We start from the raw sequence: 17090 nt of genomic DNA on the forward strand, positions 1-17090 counted from the left end.
TTCTCACCGAAGCAGTTTTGAATGAGCCTCTGTGCCCTTACATTCAGTGTAAGATCTGAGACTCACCTGTAGCATTCCCTCAATACCAATACCAAGAACAGCTCAGCAGATAGACTGACAGATTAAGGCAAGTAAAGAGGAGAGGGAGGAAGTAGAAAGAAAAGAAAAATCTCTTTGGGTATTCACAAGGAAGGTGTGGCAGTGCAGTCTTTAAAAATGACATAGGCATACAAACAGTCAAATACAACTGTGAGAAACTAAATATAAACCTCTATATAGATGAGCATGTTCTGTTTTCTAAAAATAAATTTTAAAAGTAAATGCTCCTCTGTTTTGTAGACCTCTTCTTCACGTATACCAGGCACTGTTATTCCCCCTCCATTGGTCCGTGGAGGGCAACAAGCATCTTCAAAACTGGGATCTCAGCAGAATACGCAGATAGTAATGCCACCTCTTGTCAGAGGAGCCCAGGTAAGAGTTGATGTGGTTGTAGATCTCCCTCACTGCATCAGGTGTGTTCTTTCCATTCCCCTCAGGGCTTAGGGGATTGTCTCACTAATTCTTTCCACTTTTACATTTCAACTTCAAGGCTCTGAGTCATAATCGCCATTCCCCTTACCCAAGAGGGTTGGATGAGGTTCTCGTAGGACCCTCTCCTTAATAGACTGGATGCATTACTGTTGAGTGATGCAAGATCCTTCCAATCTGTGCTGATTAAATGCACTCTCTCACTCCTAACTGCTGAGGACTAATCTAGGTCTCGTATGGTGATGCAGAGCACTACCATTGGGCCAGCTTTACCCAGCAGGACAATGTAGAAGACTTAATCCTACTGTGTGTTTGGTTCTTAAAAACATTTTTCTCCTTCGTTTTCCTGTTTTATCAATTTCACCTCTGATGTATGTTTTAATCTCTCTCAATGCCTTCATTGTCAAATTGACTAATGGGCTGCTGGAATGAGGTAGCAAACTGGAGAACTGAAAATGCTGTGAAGGTGTCTTGTTCTTAAGTCCATTTGTCTTCTATGAGGGGAAAGTAGTGGTTGCACCAAAGGAGCAAGGTAGGGAGCGGAGAGTTACCTCCAGTGGATCTTATTGAATATACTGTGATCACTGTGTGATACGGGGAAATATTTATCTAGCTCAGTGGAGATTTATTTTGCAATTGGGGGACTACTTTTTTTTAAATAAACCATCTGTGCCTGCTGGATGGCTAATCTTAAGAAAGACGGTATGGCACATGGGATTTAGTTTCCTTTCAGTCCTGATTAATATGCCAAAAACTCGTTAACTCTAAATTAGACTAGCTGCACTAATAATCTTAAAATGAAACAGACTATTAGGAGCTATCCAGGTTGGAAAGGAACTGTTAACTTCAGACCATTGTTTATCAAGGCCAAAATGGTTAAATTTTTGGCTTAAGATTTGAAGTCAAGTATCTTTTCTAATGTTGCATTCTATGTTGCTTCTCTTGGAATGCATTTACAGTCAAAATGAAGCTGCGGATTTTGACAATGATGTTAATGTTGTTGCGTGGTTTTTTTTTTGTTTGTTTTGTTTTGTTCCCTGATTTGCATCATTTCCATCACATCATTTCATCCTACTCCACCTCCCACCCACTGTTTTTCCACCTTCTCTAACACTCTCCATCCCATCCTTCATGGAACCATTGCATCAGCCCATCTCTGTTTCTCCCCAGCAAATCCACAACATCCGACAGCACTCCAGCACGGGGCCACCTCCACTGCTTCTGGCACCACGGGCATCCGTCCCCAGTGTACAGATTCAGGGACAGAGAATTATACAACAGGGTTTAATCCGCATTGCCAATGTTCCCAATACCAGCCTGCTTGTCAATATACCACAGGTGAGATCCAAAAGATACAGAACACTATTCACTTCTGTTCTTTTGAGACTAAATACAGTTACTGATTTGTCCAGTTGCTACATCTCATTACTCTTGTTTGCAGTCTTCTCTCTTAACTGATGTAACTGGTTATTTCTGTTACTACTCCGCTCTTTGTTCTTTGCTTGCAGGCAGTTCTTTATCTTTATTCAGTGTTTGCAAAAGCTCTAGATAATGTATGCACATATGAGGGAAAAGAGCAGTCCATATGAATTTGTTCGTACCCAATAAAAATCTCTTAATTTAAGTTAGTTAATTTAAAATGCATTTAACTTTTGACACTGTAAATTTGAATTGACTTTTTTGTATTGTCTGTGAGAAGACAGAGGAAATATGTAACATCCTGGGATATGACCAAACAAGACTTGGAAGGAATATAAATATTGTGGACAAATTTTGGGCCTCAGCTCCTATACTGGGCATGTTTAGTTGGAAATGTTCCCCAGAATCCGTTTTAGTTTCTCTTCTCTCCTTCCTCCTACCCCCTTCTCTCTTCTAAGGAAGCATTTTCTCACATAAATAAAATAACTGCTATTTAAGCAGAATGCAAAATGCATGCATTTCTGTTAGTGAACCAGTGAAGGAGACGAAAGCAAACTGACTTATGATTCATAATTTATGCAGGGAAAAGTCAGCATTTATCAAATCAAAAAGGACAAAATATTAAGGGGAAGTACTGTAAATGGCCTTTTCAAGCTTCCAAGAGTGCATTACAAAAGGTGAAGGAGCAAAAGTTAAGAACTCTGAAAAAGTATTTGCTAGAGGACTAGATGCCTGGGAATGGAATGCCTAGCATTGGACCTCTAGGTGACCCATTTATATCAAGGGCCCAAGTCCTACCCTGATGTCTATGCTGTGGGCTATATGAAATTAGTTTTTTGGTGAAAGATGGCTTAGTCCAGTTCCAAATAGTTTTTGTGATGTGGACACTTGTCTACTATCACAATTGATATTAGGTGGCCTCCTTGTTGGTTATCTCAGAGAGGACAAGATTAGAATGGGCTATAGGGATTAAACTATCAAGACAGTTGTATTCTGATTAGTAACCATGCTTGTATTTTCTTTAAGGCCTCACCTACTTCAATAAAAGGTACAACCGTGACATCAGCTCAGGCTAATGCTGCTGCTACTACTACCAGTGTTGCTTCTATAGTGAACTCCAATGAGTCCCCAGCCAGCCGGCAAGCTGCTGCCAAACTTGCACTGCGCAAGCAGCTGGAGAAGACGCTCCTGGAGATCCCACCTCCTAAACCACCTGCACCAGAGATGAATTTCCTGCCAAGTGCAGCCAACAACGAATTTATTTACTTGGTTGGTTTGGAGGAAGTAGTGCAAAACTTGCTAGAAACTCAAGGTAAGCTAGTACCAGATACTGAAGGCTTATTTATTGAGGGCTTTAAAATATGCTAGACTCATTAATACAAGTGCATTAATTTCAAGTACTGTGACTTCTCTCACAGCATGAGTTAGAGTTGAGAGCATGCAACTTGGTATCAGTGACCGAACTAAGACTAAGCAATTTGGAGAAATCCACATAATCTCTTCCTTAATTTCTTCATCTTAAAAATGGAAATAATACATACCTTCCTCAAATAGGTGATATTTTTGCACAGCACTTTTAAATGCAAAGTGCAGCAGAAGTACTCAATTTATTTCTTTTAATATTCTTGGTTTATGCGGTGGAGGGTGCCTCCTTAGCCTCGGGCAAAAGATGAGGCACTGGCCCTTCCTTATTGCCTAAGAAGAGTTGGAGTAGCAATGCCTTTTAATCACGGCTGTATCAGAAGAAATATTTTGGGTTCTCCCACAGTAGTTAGGTAAACTGAGAACAAAAATGTAATATTGGCTTCAGTAATCTCTCTGTGGCTTTCAAATTTGTGTTCTCTAACTCTGGGATTTCTAGAAACCCACTACCATCCTGGATTCTTGGGTGCTGGATACTGATTGTAAGAACTTTTCTCTAGAACAGCAGTTCTCAAACTGTGGTTCAGGACCCCAATGTGGGTCACAGCACCATTTTAATGGGGTCACCAGGGCTGGCTTAGACTTGCTGGGGCCTAAAAGCAAAGAGGATTTGCATTTCCAAATTAACCGAATTTGTGTAATTGAAAAAGCTTTAATTTGCTTCCTGGAGATGAAGGAAGTTGTCCTCCACGTTCAAAGTGACCTAGGTCTGATCATTTTGTTTTGTAATGGAGCTCTAAGTATGAGGCCTGTACTTAAGACTTGGCTAGACAACACAGATTTCTACCCAGGTAACCTCTGAACTTGTAACCTTGAAGACCCATCAATCTACCTCCTGTTTCTTTGGGAGGCTTTTTTTATTCAACCACCTGTTCAGTTTCACATTGGGTCATTGATTCTGAGGGTTTTGGGCAGTGCCCGCATAGTAAAGTGAAAACCACCCCGAGAACAAACTCACTGCTCCAGTCGGTGGTAGCAGTGGACACCCCCACCCCCACCATGGTGCCTCACCAGTTCGTTGTAAATTTGACCTGGAGGCAACCATCTCTTAAAACACAATAAGAAAGTGGTTCACTTTCCATTGGCTGTTCAGTCTTTGGCCTCAGAGTCTGCCAATAAGGCAGCAATTTATGGTGATTGATTTCATGTGGGGGCAGAGAGGTGACTTGAACACTTGTGACTACTAGAACTGTGCTTAAAGGTGACTCCCTTCACATTGATCTGATTTCAATTGGTTGCTTTATGCCAGAGCGAGGTCAGTATCCTCGAGGTGGAAAAACCCATATCTCTAGTCTAATCCAGAGCCATCAATCAAATCCACCCCCAAAATACAGCTGGCTTTCCTTGGGAACTGTGACCCTCTTACTGTTCCTTCCTCCGAGCAGGTTAGTCGTGCTAGTCACAAGTGGGTTATCGGTATGTGGGTAGCAGGGCTCAGCTTCTGTAAGGTTCTTTTCCCTAAAGATCCATTGCCACGCAAAAAATATACTTTTTAAAATCCGTATTTGGGTATAAATAGCTTTCACCCTTACTAATAATCTTGTGTCTTACCTGATCCGTTCACTGACGTCACAATCCATCCTCCTCCTGGAAACCATTCTTTTGCTGTTAATGCTAGCTTGTGGTGACTTGGGCAGGATGATGAGACGTAAGGAAGTTCTTCTGTAGACACACATTGGTAACCAAGAGAGATGGGAGAAGACATGCAGAAAACATTTGTTTTAAAGAGGTTTTGCTAATTACCAGTGTTTTAAAGAGAGAGTGAGGAAGGGAGAATACTTTTTTATAAGGCATTAACTTTGTATTATGAGACTTTATACAGGTCGTCATAGCTAACTTATGCCTACAGTATAACCCCGTTTACACCTCTACCCCGATATAACACGAATTCGGATAGAACGCGGTAAAGCAGTGCTTTGGGGGGGCGGAGGGGGGGCCTCTACCCGCTCCGGCAGATCAAAGCAAGTTCAATATAACATGGTTTCACCTATAATGCGGTAAGATTTTTTTTTTTTTTTTTTGGCTCCCGAGGACAGCGTTATATCTGGGTAGAGGTGTAGTTAACTTCAAGTTAACTAAACATTGGTCCTGTCCATTTGATAGCAATGCTTCCCATCTAAACCCTGTGTTTTTTATGAAGGCTTCAGATGTCTGAAACCCTTCAGAAAATTGTGGTTGTACTATATGGGCTTTAAGAATCCTCCTACAAGTGTGTGTATATATAGTTCCTGTTCATTTGTTGGTTTAAAAATGGTCGTGCTTTATTTTGTGTTTTTTTTCCTTCACCCATGCATAATCTTTCATGATGCTCCTGTTAAGTTATTGTCAGATGTTTTTATATGTGGTTTAGTCAGTTGTTTGGATATTGAGAAAATGTTTAAATAACCTTAAATAGATGGTTTTCATGTCATAGACTTGACAGGTCCCCGTCTAGAATAGGTTAGACCTATTGCAACAAAGGATGACAATAATGGGGGGGGTAGGACCAAGATCATGATTTATATACACATTTTGGTAATTAAACTTTTTAAAAAAAAAAATGCTATACTAGTGTATTGGTGAACAGGGTCTAGAATGAAGACTGGAGTGTCCCTCAGATTTAAAAAAAAAAAAAAGAGATGAAAGATGCATCCCCAACCGTGCAAAATAACCATGTGACTTTATAAATGTAGTTCTTATCCTTTCTCTCGCCTTTTATTTTTTTAATTATCATTAATTTTTGACATGACACAATAAGTAGACTTTAGTTTCCTTACAACAAGGACTATATTGCCTTTCAAGTGTCTAATATACTTTGGGGCAGTTTAAAATAGTAATTTTTTGCTTGAGCGGTAGGAAAGGAGGGAGGGGACAAAGTGAGGAAAATTTACTTCACAGATAATGATTTAGAAACCATAAGCATAATGCCATAGTTGCTGGTCAGTAATGACACTTTTAGGAGTCTGAATACAACTCCCATGGCTCTGGGATGGTGTGTGGCTCCACTGTGTATCCTTTAGGTAGTCTGCTTTAGTAAGTAATCGCTTGTTGCCAAGATTCAGACTTGCTTGATGCACAGATAAAAATTGGTTAACATTGTTGTTAAGAGTAGTAAATGAAACTGTGTGAGAGGGTAAAATAGGAACATAAACTGACAAACACTTAGAGTGGTGGGAGCTTGAGAACAAAGGCATAAGCCATTTTTAGAACCCGCAGTGGTGAGCTAACCTGGTTGCATTCCACAGGTAAAGTTTCAGTCACAGCCTCCTCTCAGGAGCCCTATATGTGTGCTCAGTGTAAGACTGACTTCACTTGCCGCTGGAGGGAAGAGAAGAACGGAACCATCATGTGTGAAACCTGTATGACATCGAATCAGAAAAAGGCCCTCAAGGCGGAGCACACTAATCGACTGAAGGCTGCCTTTGTGAAAGCCTTGCAGCAAGAGCAGGAGATTGAGCAGCGGATACTGCAACAGACGGCTTCTCCTGTACAGACCAAGTCGGAACCTATAGTCCAGCATCATTCACTCAAGCAGGTAGGAATCCTTCAGTACTAAATTAGCCATTGCAGATAATCAAGCAAGGCGTCCGCAGCTTGTGCTCCGGCCATACGTTTTAAAAGGCCATGCACCTACTTTGCATCACATACAGGTGTGAAAGTTGATACAAGAAGAGCTTGTTGTATAAGTGCTGAAGTGTACTTTGAATTAAGTTTTTGGCTGTCCTGTTAATAATCCAGTGTGCTATGGGAAGAGGATCCTACGGTTGAGATGGGAGCTCTGCTCCTAAAGTAGCCGAGAACAAACACTTAATTCTGCAGAGGCATCATGGTGATCATGGGGAGAGACTTGCACTGTTTCAAAAACCTTCTCTGGCAGATTGAGGAGGAACACTGATGAATCTGAAGTCACATCCAGCTCTCATTAAGAAATAAGGGCATGATCCTGCATATTCAAAGGGGAAGGGTGCCCATAGGACTCCAGGGACGGAGAGAAGGTTTTTATCTAACTCTCTGGTTTGTTAAAACCACCTTCTAGTAGCCCCCAAACAGCATGTGTCCTTGACTGTAAGGCCAGTGGGAGGGCCCAGTGACAGAGGTCAGAGAGCCATTTCTGTAATGCTTGGAAGAGCTCCATTTGTAAATATTGACTGAAATGTTAAAGAACTCTTGATTGTTTAGGCAGGAGGTTGGGTATCAACAGGACACTTAAAAATGCTAATTTTAGTTAAAACATTTCAAAGACTGCTCTTCTCACCTTGTTTCAACTGAACTACTCCCACGTAAACTCTAGAATCCCACGCAAAGGGGCACATTTGGGACAGCATTCTTTTAAAACCACCATCGAGTTCTCTGACATCCCATAACTTAGTACAGATCAGATACATTCCAGTGACCCTGTGCAGATTTATTATAATAGCAATTAATGGAAGAATAAAAGAGCAGCAAAACTATTGCAGGCAAAACCTTGTTCAAAATAATAAACTGTTGACTAGCTCAGTTATGGCCTGATGATTTGAAGTAGTAATTACATAAATATCACTGGTAAAATGAATCCATTTGTTACTCAGGGTGTTATTTTGGAAGGGGATGTGGCAAGAGGAGCAGAATAACTCTGCTCTGTGTGACACTGTAGAGCTCCAAAAAGAACTAGATAAGTTCATGGCGGATAGGTCCATCCATGGCTATTAGCCAAGATGGTCAGGGACACAACCCCATGCTCTGGGTGACCCTAAACTTCTGAGTGCCAGAAGCTGGGGCTGGATGATGGGATGGATCACTCGATAATCGCCCTGTTCTGTTCATTCCCTCTGAAGCATCTGGCACTGACCAGTTGGAAGACAGGATACAGAGCTAGATGGACCATTGGTCTTGCTTAGTGTGGCCGTTCTTGCGCAGTTTGTAGCATATAAGAATGTCTTTAATTTTGGGTGTCTAGATGGAGGAAATTCTGCTTCAGTGCAAGTACATCAGTGTAGTTACACTTCTAAAAATTTCCCTAATTTAGATCATCACAAATTTGATAGGAAACACTTAGAAACATAGTATAGAGAGGTGTGAGCAAGGAACTCCTGATGCTGTGAGCTGTAAGATCTCGAAGTTAATGTGTAACTTGTGTCCATGCCAGAGGCTTGGGTTCAAATAGCAACTCGGATCATAAATGAAAATGAGTCACTTGGTCGTCTTCTAATCCCAGTCTCCACTTGTACACCTCACAAAACCACCATGGAATTGGGAACGCTGCCAAGGAAGTCCAGAACTGGAGTAGCAAGGGATTGATGGTATAGGTCAGGCTTGCCGTCTGGTGGTGCTTCTGAGAGAGGAAGTGTACACAGTACTTACCACCTTTGCTGTTTCCACTCAGTATGACTGCCTCACTTTTTTTTATGTGCACTTCACTTTTAAAAGGTAAAAACAAGCTGTTGTTGACACTATGTTGTTGACCGCTAGCTTTTTATTTTGATTTGGAGATGATACAAAGTTTGTGGCCAGTACCAGGTGTGGTAGGAGGAGGAAAGGAAGAAGAGAAATCCAGTAAAAGATTGTCATGACTAGTGTACTGAACATTTTGCAAGACACACATTTGCGTTCCTGTGCCCTTCTAATTAATTCTTCTCTTGCACTAGACTTCTAGCCAGCTGTCTCGAGGTCCCCCAGGAAGCACCCGAGGAGTCTTGCATGCATTTAGTCAGTCACCCAAGTTGCAGAATGCATCAGCTGCAGCAGCACTTGGTAGTAGGCCAGGTAAGCATGCTGAGAGACCTGTCAGCAAGAGCAATGCTACTACCTGGAAGAAGACCCCCATCACTACAGGTAGACTTTTTCTTTGTGTTCTTTTCTTTGTAGTTTAGTGGCACTTTGTTGGCCAACAACCTTAATTCTTTGTTACTCTTTGGCACCTCCCTGCATAAAGGACAATGGCCTGTTGCTCCATTACCTCACGCTTGGTACAGTTGTTTACACCTGTCCAAAGTGGCTGTAAAGTCCTACTCTAGGAGAAGGGTTGTGTTTTACCCTAAGGTGTGATGATTTTACAAGGTGCAGGGCAATGAACGTCAGGTCCTGGGTGTGCAGTTAATACTGTACTGTTAACATCAACAATCATTTTGAAATAAACATCATCTGCCTCTACTGAAAGTGGGGAAATAATAGATCTTTTGCTGTTGGAACAGCTACAACACATACCTTTCAATGTGCTTCACAGAATCTTTAACTGTTCAACTAGCATTTTAACCTTTTAGGTTAAAGGATCAGAGGATCTCACTTCTGTTAAGTCTTCAGGTCTCTTCCTTGAAGCAATACTTGGAATCCCCAGGCAAGAGATGCAGCAGCAGCTTTGTTTTTTTTCTGCCCAATACTGAAATATTTTTATGCCATTTCATGTAGAGTTGAGACGATACTCAGTTATGTGGTCAACTCCGATAGCTTAATGACAAGACTTTTAAACAATCTGGGAAGTTTTGCTACCACTTGTGCAGATGGTTGTGGAGACACTTTTTTCTGGGTAATGGTAGTAATATTTTGAGAGCCTCCATCCCCATAGTATCTTGGGGGCCAGTTACTGAGCTGTCTATTTTCCGCTGTTCTTGTCTCCGACTAAGCGTACTGCGACACTCGCTTCTTTCTCTTTTTATGTTTTGTCAGGTGGGGCTCTAGCTTTTGTCAACCCTAGTTTAGCTGTGCACAAGACTTCTTCAGCAGTAGACCGTCAACGTGAATATCTCCTGGATATGATTCCCCCACGATCCATCCCTCAATCTGCAACATGGAAATAATGCAGTGGAATGCCCAAGAGGAAGACTTATCCGTTTCTGCCATTCTTTTTTAATACCACAATACAGTGGAATCTGCTTTAAACCCAGCTGGACTTGCCCAAGCTTTGTAGGAAGCAAGAAGACTGCTCCTCATCCCATTGAGTGCTGCTGTCCTTGCTATGAGAAAAGACACCAAGAGAGTGGGAATAGACTCGAGCTCATTTGGCTATCCAATTCTTGTGATTGGCTGATGGTGAAGGCTGTCAGGAAGGGGGAGAAATTCTTATTTTTTGGCTTTTGTGTATTTAGGTGTTTGGGGTTTTTTTGTGGTCACCAGCACAAAAGGAGGACTAAAAGGACCATCTGCCTTTGGTTTCTTTACTTTGAGCTAGCTAGTCACCAAGCATACAGTGTTCACTGGCAATCAAGGATGCACTTCTTTGTAAGCAAAGTGGAATATGAACCCAGTGATTGCAGATGCATTTAGCAGGTTGAATTCATGTTTGCTTCTCCTCTTTCCCCCACCCCAGAAAGGCAATCTACAATTTATAATAATGAGCTAATGATGATAAATAAGCGCAAACTCAAATTACAGTTGGTCATGATTTCTAATGGACTGGTTGCTGCCCCAACAGTCCCAGCAGGTGGGAGGCAGTGTAGGCCTCTCACTTTCGTTGGATTCTGTTGAATAGACTTTGTGGACACTTGATGGTCTAAACCCTGAAGTTCTGAACAATAAACATTAGCCTGTTCAGTCTCTCTAATCTAGCACAGAGCAATCGGCCCTTGCAAAAGTTCCCAGAGACTTTTTTTAAAGTTAAACTTTTTTGTTCTTTTTTTGTTCTTTGGTGAAGTTGTATTCAAAAACTAAGAGCTCCAGAAGCTGTGTGTAATCAGGGAGGGTGAGAGGAGGGAGCAGAAGGATGAAAGGTAGGAGTCAGGCAACAGGTTCTTTCCTGTGTTATCAGTGGAGAAGCAGTCCTTCCTAGTCATTGCTTTAGTGGGGTGACGACTGTATACTTCAGGCAGTCTGCCTCACCCTGATCCCTAGAATTCCATTCTTCCATGCTCCCCTCGATCACATCGCTCCAGTATTTCAGTTTTGGTGGAGCTTTAGGTAACCCTGCTTTAAGGACAGGATTCCGTGTGGTTTTAATATATTTTGGGATTACACGGATACATTTAGAATCATTGGGTTTGGTTTTTTTCACTTTATATTGGTTACAAGTGGCAGAAATACATACCTTGCTACTTGTATTGCATATTGGTACTAGAACTAGTGCTGATATGAATTCTTTTCAAAGTTATAAATATATATATATATATAAATAAATAAATAGAGGAAGGGGGAGTTACTATCCAGTTTCTACTTTGAATCTGGTATTTGTTTTCTTAGCAGCTTCAGTTAGATCCTTAATTTAAAACAGTTACTATGTAGGGCATCCCTTTTCAGATCCACCTCTCACATTATGATAACCTTATTTTAACCCCTCTTCTGTTGTGTGAATATCAATATTTAGATACATTTTTTTAAACACCCAGTAGTGTAGATGACTTAGTTTTGCAAAATGGTATTTTTTGCTGTATAAAGCCCTAGAATTTCAGTTTTATTTTTTTTTGTTCTGAATGTATGAAGAACTGGATGAGGTGGGTTGTGGGTGGTGGGTGTTTTTTGTTTTTAATTTTCATTCCAAGGTGTGGGGTTCTTTGTTTTGAGGGGCGGGGAGAAAGAAAGAGTGCATATTATTTTGCACAGTATGAAAATATTTCAGTTCCTTGAATTTTTTTGTTCCTGACAAATCTGTTTTACACTCTCTCGAATACAGTTGTCTCTTTCTACTTAATGACCTGGGCCAAAGTGCGTTTCTGAGTTTAAATCTCACTTCTCAAATTACAATCTTGTGCCCACAAATGGCTTTTTGGAAACCTAGGGTATGAACAACTTCTAAGTTCAAAAAGTGTGCCCTTTCTAATGTTGGGCAGCTATAGTTTCATCCAGTGCTGCAGAAGGGGGATGGAAGAAGGGGAAGAAGCAATAAAGTTGCTTGTTAGAAACAATGTCAAAACTGTTTTGGAAAGTGCCAATATTGGAATAGCAGCATTTAAAACTTTAATTTCAGTAGAAAGGATAATGAGAACTCCTTTTAAAGGCCAGAAAATTAAATAAAAATCAAAGCCTGCACAGATTGCATCTTGTAGACTTTACCCTCCTCTGCCATATTGTATCAGCATAATTTTGGACTTTCTCTTTCCACGTAAAAAACGTAAAAGTAATATACCGAGGCTAAATTATTTTAGGGGCACAGTGTAAAAGATTGATCAAAAACTCATTTTGCAGATATTATGGAGCATGGATCTAAAAACAATTTTGACATTGTTTTTTTTAATCTATTCTTGGGATGTTGCAGGTAATTTAAAGATAATTATTGCATATGCTGTTTCTGAAAAGTTTTTGGCTAAAAATGCAGCAAGAAAAGATTCCAGTGGTGTACATGGGTAGATGCCAGGTTGGCTTACTCAGTCCATATGTTCAGAGGTGTATATTCAGTTGACTGTGTGCTATACCTGGCCAGTTAAAACTCCATACACTATCTTTAGAATAACTATTAAAAGATTTGCAACAAATCTTTCCAAATAACTTCCATTTCTCCTCCTTACCTGCCCCTTCCAGCCCCCCACAATATACATAACAAAAACCAACGGTATTGTGACTTAACCTTTTAAGTGGTTTGATTGTGGAGGAGGGGAGGGGAGTTTTAGGCATGTTGTAAGAACAAAATCTTTAGTTTATTTTTACTACTGTCATGTTTGGAATTCCTGCCACCAGAAGGGCTATTCCTTTTTCCTACAGATCTGCCCAATCCAATGCAGTCTGCTGACTCATTCATACGGGCCTGGAAAGAGGTATCCCACACCCCACTCCTCTAAGTGAGGCATAATTGTATCTAAAGCTCCCTCTCCGAGCAAGAGATGTACAATTTGACAGTACAACCTGCAAATTGAGCTCCTGTAGGTGGTAATATTGCAACATGCCCCATATTCCATTCCCCCAACCCTGCATTGCTTTGCTGCAATTGCCGCATGAGCTGGTTCGACACTGCTCAAATGCTGCTTGCTTCCCCCCTCTCCTGGGGAGAGGGTTAGAGCAGCGTTGGTTCTTGCAAGCCATATAACCTTTTTCTTGGAGACGTTGCAACTACGAGATTTTATAATACAGTAATAATGAAAATGACTAACTATTGTACTTAGATTTTAGCAACTTGTGAAATAAACCCCTGACTTTCATTTGAACCAGTGTTGAAATTTGGGAGCTGTGTGGTTTTTTAATTTTATTTTTTTATAACCTAATTTATTATCGGTTTGATTTTGGGCATTGAATAGATGACTGTTTTCTGCCCAGAAACGTGAAAAGTGGCCTGGCTGACCCTTTTATTTTTATAGTGTAGAAGATTTTGACAGCTTTCCAGTTCATGTAAAGTTTGACTTGCTAACTTTTGTGTTTTAGGGATTCCTGTAAATGGCATTCCAGCTGTAATACTGAGGAGGGTTCTTTTTGGTTGATTTTAAATTCTGGATAGCTTTGTTTTGTTTTCTATAGATATCTTGATCATTGTTTTAGGAACCAGTCAGTTACCTCTTAATTATCAAATTTAGTTACCAAATTTTGTTTACTAAAAGAAAAAAGGATTTACCAAAGTACAGCTAAGAAAATGAAAATGGGGGACTCGTTTCGGAGCACAGTAGAAGGGAGAAGGCTTATACAGTGGTCGCATCAGAAACCCTATTTGGCTCATATGTCACTTTCCCCTTTTGTAAGGGGGGGGACACAGCTGTCATTTTTTTTAGAAAATATATAAATATATATATCTATATATAATGCAAAAAGACCTCAAGGAACCGCAGTAGTGTTCGTCTGCTTAAGGCAGAGTTACGCTGTATATTGCATTTAGCGAAATAACTTGCATTGTGCTTTTTTAAAAAAAATTTATAATCATTTAACAAAGAAACTGTAACAGAGTAACGTTACGCAAGCGCAGGGTATGTTTTTTTGTCACTCGTATTTATTGTGACTCTAAATCTTTGATAATAAAACAAAAATTTTAAAAAAAATGTTCCCACTAAAGCCTGATAGTCAATTTCAATGGGAGAAGAACCTGAAATCAATAACTGTATATTGTATTGTGAGGGATTTTTAGTATTTGAATGACAATAAACAAATGGACAAACTGCTGTCTGCTTTGCTTTGCTTTTTTTAAGCTTGGTATTCAAGTCATTCTAAATTCTTTAGAGACCTGTTTCCCCAGAGATGTGCTTGTTGCACACCACTCTGATCAAAGTCCATGGGAGTTACATGTATGCATTTAAGAGCAGACTTTGGGCTTAAATGTTTTGGAGCTGTCTAGTTCAAGATGTTACATTGCAGGTCTGGCATGGCAGTTCTACCAGTGCACTGCACTCGTCTGAGGGTTCTAAAAAGTTCATATTACTGGCTTTTTTTTAACTATATGCAGATTTTTTTGATAGGTTTTTTCCCCTCAAAAAAACATTTTATCTAAAGATAGCTACATTATAGCTCAAAGAGATCTCATCATGGAATAGGGATTATAAATTCTACTTCTATAGTATGGGACAATATATTTATATAATGTTTAAAAAAAAAATTTGTAAATGAGTTCCAATAGTTCATGGATTAGGGACCCAATTTTATGGGGTTCCAGGGCTTCTGTATAGATTATTTAGGTTAATCTTTCTATCTACCCAATGGGACTCAGTGCTCAGTCTAGAAGATACTATCAGAAATGCTTTATTTTGCAGTTCTCAAACTGTGGATTTGTGTCTCCAGAGGTAACATGCTTGTTAACAGCAAAAATGTTTTTAAATAAATAATATATAGAGGTGAGAAATAACAGACCTCAACTCTATTGTCCCCCTGCAGATTTGTGTACACAGAGTCAATCCCTTACCTCTCTCTAAAAGTGCAAAGTTTCAAAAAGTTCAATGAATAGAAGATTCCTGGGGGCGGAATAGATCTGGACAAGGAGAAGAAGTCTGGAGATAAATGTGAGAAGGGAGGGACATATGCTTGTTTTGTTAAAATATTTTGTTTGCTGTTTGAAGAAAAAAATCCAGAATACTTAATGTTGTTGTTTTTAGTTAAATAAACCAATTTAAATGTCTGTCTGGTGGTGATCTCCTCCTAGTACAGCACGGCAAGAAAATCCTCCAAATATTAATGATTAACCTGTTGAATTGGAGATAGTTCACCTCCCAATGACTTCAATATCTGCTTCAATTACCTTTGGTAAATGAAATAACCAAACAATCCTTCATTTTCTGATATAGCTGTAAAACTAATTTGAAAAGTTTTTTCAAAATCTGTTTTAAAAATGTATCGTGTGTACCTTCTAAAAATGAAACCTAGGTCTATCTGAGTTGTGAAGGATGTGTATTAAGGTTATAACCAACAAGAATGCACTTTTATGTAGAAAACCAGGATTAAATAGTCTTCCTGACTAGTGATTTAAATCAAATCCATCCTGCTGACAACTTGCAATTCTAGAAGTAAAACACATCTCTAGTCAATGCTACGTATCACTCTTTTGGATGCCTATACATGGTTTTCCCCTCACCTTCCTCTCAGTACCTCGGCTGTTTAAATTTTGATGAGACCAAACTGTGGTAATGCCATAGATGGGTGGCCTGGATAGCATCACAGCAGAACTCTTAAAAGCAGACAAAATTCCTACTTCAACTGCCCTGTCTTCCATTAATTCCCCTCACTAGCTATGCTCTTCTTTCCAATCGCTAATGGCTCCATCCATTCCCTTGCCCTCTAGGCTTCTAGACAGCTCTAACTTGGTCCTCAAGTGAGACGACAACCTTGTATGAGTTCATTACTTCCCTCTTTCACTTCTGGGAATAGTTTAAATTTTGTATTCACATTAGAAATTATAGCCTACTATTTCTTAGTATCAAAACTTTTCCAATTATGTGCTGTTTGTTTAAACACCTCAAAAAAACAAAACAAAACAAAAAAAACCCTCAAACCATAAATCAAAAAAATAGGAAAAACAAAGTGGGGAAAATCCCAATTTCCTGGGGGTGGGGGGAACTCTTTTACAAGCTTGAACGAGACCTGCTTCCCTGATAGGCTCCAGGGAAGCAGGTCACAAATCTCTGCTAAAAGATCTATTGCAGGCAAAGAGGTTTCTTCCCCCTCACTATGGATTTTTGACCTGATTCTTCATTCTGGCTGAGCTCAGTTCAGCCAGAAAGTGGGATTGTGAATGGTATGGAAATTACTGTCATTTTCATACTGCCCAAATTCTGGAGGCAGCAGGGAGCATGAGAGGTCAGAAGAACCAGAGGTCACTCAGAAGAACCAGAATCCAGGGTGCTCTGCTTCCCCCTGGTATGCTCCTACACTCTGGGGGCTATGAGGGGCATGGCACAGGGCTGACAGATCTGCCCTATGTCTGGGGTATCCTCTTTCATGCCATTGGTATTCCCATGAGGTCAGTCCCACTGCTGCTCAGTTCTCCTCCACTGCAGCAAAACACACTGGTGATTTTGGAGGGCGGATGTTGTTGCACTTTATTTGGAGAAAGTCATGCTTTGAAAGAAGGGAATAAGCCATTCAGTTCTGGCTTTAGAATCCAAGCCATAATTTAAACCAACCCCCAACTTGTGTGAAATTATTTCAGGTCCATTCAGGCTTTTTGACTGAGCTAAAGTAAAGTCTCTAAACACAACTCCAATACGTTCCGGAAGTGGCCTTGTCGTCTTGCTCATAGGTGACTTAACGTCTTTATTCCATGGGTCTTTCCCTGTCCCTTCTTGCAGCCCCGAGAAGCCGTTTCTTTGAGTCTGAGGTCAGCCGCCTCTTGATCTGGAGAAGATACAAGCGGGAATGTGCATCACTTCACTGCACACATCATCAGTTGGAAGAGCTGGGTTATGCTATGCAGCATGCCTATTTGTGATGGGGGA

General features: G+C 40.3%; 1 protein-coding gene across 14 annotated transcripts in view; it reads left to right on the forward strand.

The window, feature by feature from the left end:
- The window catches only part of GATAD2A (GATA zinc finger domain containing 2A), a 116271-nt gene extending 101941 nt beyond the window's left edge, over positions 1-14330 (forward strand). For 9 of the 14 annotated variants that reach the window (XM_034755034.1, XM_034755042.1, XM_034755035.1 and 6 more), the window contains 6 exons: positions 340-471; positions 1678-1866; positions 2974-3259; positions 6594-6883; positions 8973-9159; positions 9991-14330. In XM_034755034.1, the coding sequence (XP_034610925.1) occupies positions 340-471; positions 1678-1866; positions 2974-3259; positions 6594-6883; positions 8973-9159; positions 9991-10121 (1215 nt within the window). In that variant the 3' untranslated portion in view covers positions 10122-14330. The remainder of the gene's footprint in view (positions 1-339; positions 472-1677; positions 1867-2973; positions 3260-6593; positions 6884-8972; positions 9160-9990) is intronic. The other 5 variants (XM_034755039.1, XM_034755046.1, XM_034755040.1 and 2 more) reach the window with 2 other exon arrangements.
- Positions 14331-17090: the final 2760 nt, after the last annotated feature.

This window comes from Trachemys scripta, chromosome 22 (genome assembly GCF_013100865.1).
Source record: "Trachemys scripta elegans isolate TJP31775 chromosome 22, CAS_Tse_1.0, whole genome shotgun sequence".
Lineage (NCBI taxonomy): Eukaryota > Metazoa > Chordata > Testudines > Emydidae > Trachemys > Trachemys scripta.